Source organism: Pyrus communis, chromosome 6 (assembly GCF_041283825.1).
Source record: "Pyrus communis isolate YQ-2024b chromosome 6, ASM4128382v1, whole genome shotgun sequence".
In the NCBI taxonomy this organism is placed as follows: domain Eukaryota; kingdom Viridiplantae; phylum Streptophyta; class Magnoliopsida; order Rosales; family Rosaceae; genus Pyrus; species Pyrus communis.
The window spans coordinates 10,901,396-10,904,561 of NC_142570.1; the positions used below are offsets into that span (position 1 = coordinate 10,901,396).

At 38.3% G+C, this 3,166-nt stretch overlaps 1 protein-coding gene across 1 annotated transcript; it reads left to right on the plus strand.

The window, feature by feature from the left end:
- Positions 1 to 489: 489 nt before the first annotated feature.
- On the plus strand, positions 490 to 2,678 carry LOC137710608 (Haloacid dehalogenase-like hydrolase (HAD) superfamily protein). The gene has a single exon (XM_068449677.2). It carries the CDS (start codon positions 1,321 to 1,323, stop codon positions 2,455 to 2,457), a length of 1,137 nt encoding a protein of 378 aa, XP_068305778.2. The 5' UTR covers positions 490 to 1,320; the 3' UTR covers positions 2,458 to 2,678.
- The last annotated feature ends 488 nt before the right edge of the window (positions 2,679 to 3,166 follow it).

Genomic DNA, 3,166 nt, shown 5'->3' on the forward strand with positions numbered 1-3,166 from the left:
TATTATTAGCAATAGTCTAGTTTTTTAAAATAAGTCTAGTCCCTTAAATTTAAGTATATTTTATTATCAATAATGATCTCTTTAATGATAAAATTTATTATAAAAATTAGTTCAATAATTAAATGATCTAATATCTAAATGATTTTTTACAAAAATAATTTTTACAAAGTAAGTAATAATATGAATGATCTCAACTCAATCATAAGCATGAAGTTCCGCAAATTAACCACATAGTAAATAGAGAAAAAAAAACTTCTCATCGAATGAGAAGTCAAATTAATTCCTTACCAAAAGGATCATTCAAATTCCCAATTTACCACCGCACGTGTCCGCACGTGTAAAGTCATGCTCATGCCTTCAACTTCCGCATGCCACAATATCGCTTACGGAAAAGAAAAAGTATACCGACTAAGAAAAAGTTTCCAGACCAAATCACCGACACGTGTCCATAAGCCGGTTGGTTTTCACCGCTCTCTCTCCCTCCGAGCACAATTTATAAGCCACAGAAAACCCTCCCCAAGAAGAAAGGCAATAAAGGGAGAGATTCATCCAATCCGTTTTCCCAACAATTTCTCTCTCTCTCTCTCTCTCTCTCCCCCCCATATCTGTGGCATCTTCAGACCTCCAATCCTTCATCCAACCCTTTTGGTCCTTCCCCAGGTTTTACTTTTAATATTCTATAGTCTTCACATAATATTCCAATTGTGATATACCAAAGTCTGTGTCTTTGTATATACATGTATCTAGTTGTTGCCTGGTTGGGTTGGTTTGTGAGGGAAATCTGATTAATTTTAGAGGTTATGAGGCTTGTATTTTGGCTGGAATTTGGGGGGTTGTGCTGAATTGCTGTGTATATTCTGTATATTTTTAATCTCCTTTTTTCCCCTTTGTTTTCAACTTTTTTACTTTCTGGGGTTGGATTTTTAATAGATTTTAAGCTGTGGATGTCGTTAATTTGGGGATTTAGGTTGATGGGTCTGGTGGGTTATGCTTAGTTTTTGCTTCAAGGGATTGTTTTTATATGGTTCTTTGACAACATAGTTAGGTTTGGTAAAGCATAATTAGGACTCAGTTTTTAGCAAAATTATGGGGTACTTAACCAGATGTGTATAGGGTAGACTGAAATTTGAGTGGATTTGCAGAGGGAGGTTGGATTATATTTCTAAATCCTCTGTTGGAAAAGGATTTATTGGTGTAAATTAGCTCGATTTCGGGTTTAACTGTCGGAAGTCAGCTGAAACTTCAAAGGTTTGTTGAATAAGGATAATCTGTGAAGTTAAACAAGTTTAGCTTGGTTGAGGTATTGTCACTGTGTAGATAATGGCTGAATCAGTCGCTTCGACATCTCTTCTTGGACATCGACCTCTGTATACGGGAGCCTTCTTGAAGAATTTCTCCAACAAGAGGAGATTTTCAGATAACTGTCAATTTCCTCTAGCAGAAATTCTTGGTAGAAGGGTTGTTATGGCCCCTCATTTGCCTCGATTGAGAGTGGATCAGTCAAAGAATTCATCAATCAAGGCCCTTGCAATGGAACTAGCGAAGGAGACGTATTCATTCAAGGAGGATAAAATTCCCCAGAGGTGGAATTATCCTGCTGATACCAGTGTAGATCGAAAACCTGGGTTGTGGCCACCGGAGAATAGAGCAGATAACCCTTCACTACACAATCCCTTGCTTCGGCAAGAGCGGATGGGGAGTGGTTGGCTAGTTGCCATATTCGAGTGGGAAGGAGTTCTAATTGAAGACAATACTGATCTTGAGAAGCAAGCCTGGCTAGTTCTTTCTCAAGAAGAAGGAAAATCTCCTCCCCCAGCTTTCATGCTTAGAAGAATTGAAGGTATGAAGAATGAACAGGCAATGTCTGAGGTTCTCTGTTGGTCGAGAGACCCAGCACAGTTGAGAAGAATGGCTGCTCGAAAGGAAGACATATACCAAGCTTTGCAGGGTGGAATATACCGATTCCGAGCCGGGTCAAGAGAGTTTGTGAATGTCTTGATGCATTACAAGATACCAATGGCACTGGTCTCTACACGCCCTCGAAAAACTCTTGAGGCTGCAATGGGATCCATTGGTATTGAAGAATATTTCAGTGTGATGGTAGCTGCAGAAGATGTTCAAAGGGGAAAACCTGATCCAGAAATGTTTGAGTACGCGGCACAACTTCTGAAGTTCATACCTGAGCGGTGCATTGTGTTTGGGAACTCAAATCAAACAGTTGAGGCTGCCCACGATGCCCGGATGAAGTGTGTGGCTGTTGCCAGTAAGCATCCTGTATATGAGCTTGCGGCTGCCGACTTGGTGGTTAGGCGCCTGGACGAGCTATCTGTTGTTGATTTGAAGAATCTTGCAGATATTGAGTCTGAATTCGGGTCTGGAGAGCCAGAGTTGGAAATGGAAGAAGAGGAGGATCCGTCTCCATCAACCAGTGTAACATTCGATGACAATTTCTGGTAACCCTGTAAAATGTATATATGTTTATTTGTCATTTGATTCTTGATGTAGTTTTATATCGACGATGCTGTGTATAAGAAAAAAAGGGAAAACAAGTGAAAGGGGAAAAAGATTTCAGGTAGTTTGCATTGGACTACCTTCCTTAATGTTATCATGTATCAATGTATGTATTTACTGTACTATATATATATATATATATATGTATATGATTAGCACTTGTAATATGTATTTGGCAATGCTTCTGCAACAATTTCTTTTGCTTTTGTGATTGAAATTGTTTATCTTTTAGACAATTAGATTGTAATAGATGAATGGGAACTTGATTTGCGTGTAGTTTAAAAAACTTGGAGCCTTTAGAGGAAAGTGTTAAAGAGTGTGAGGACATAAATCTATTTCTCCCATAATCTTAGGATTGGATTTGATTGAACAACTCCCTATAATTCAAGCTTCCTTTCTAAGTAGCTCATCTCATCTTCTATCTTCAAGTCGCGTGAGTTTATTTCATTCTTCCTTTAGTGTACATTGAATATAACGAGTTATTCAATCAAATCTGAAAAACCAAACGAGCCCAAAGGTGGTTTTAAGTCTTCATGAAAACTTTGCACCATTTCTTTGATACAAGGAGAACTTTGTATGGAATGCATTTTTAGATTTATTGAGAGAAGAAAGTAGATGCCTTCAAAGAAATGGAGTGGATCGTGGTGCAAATTGA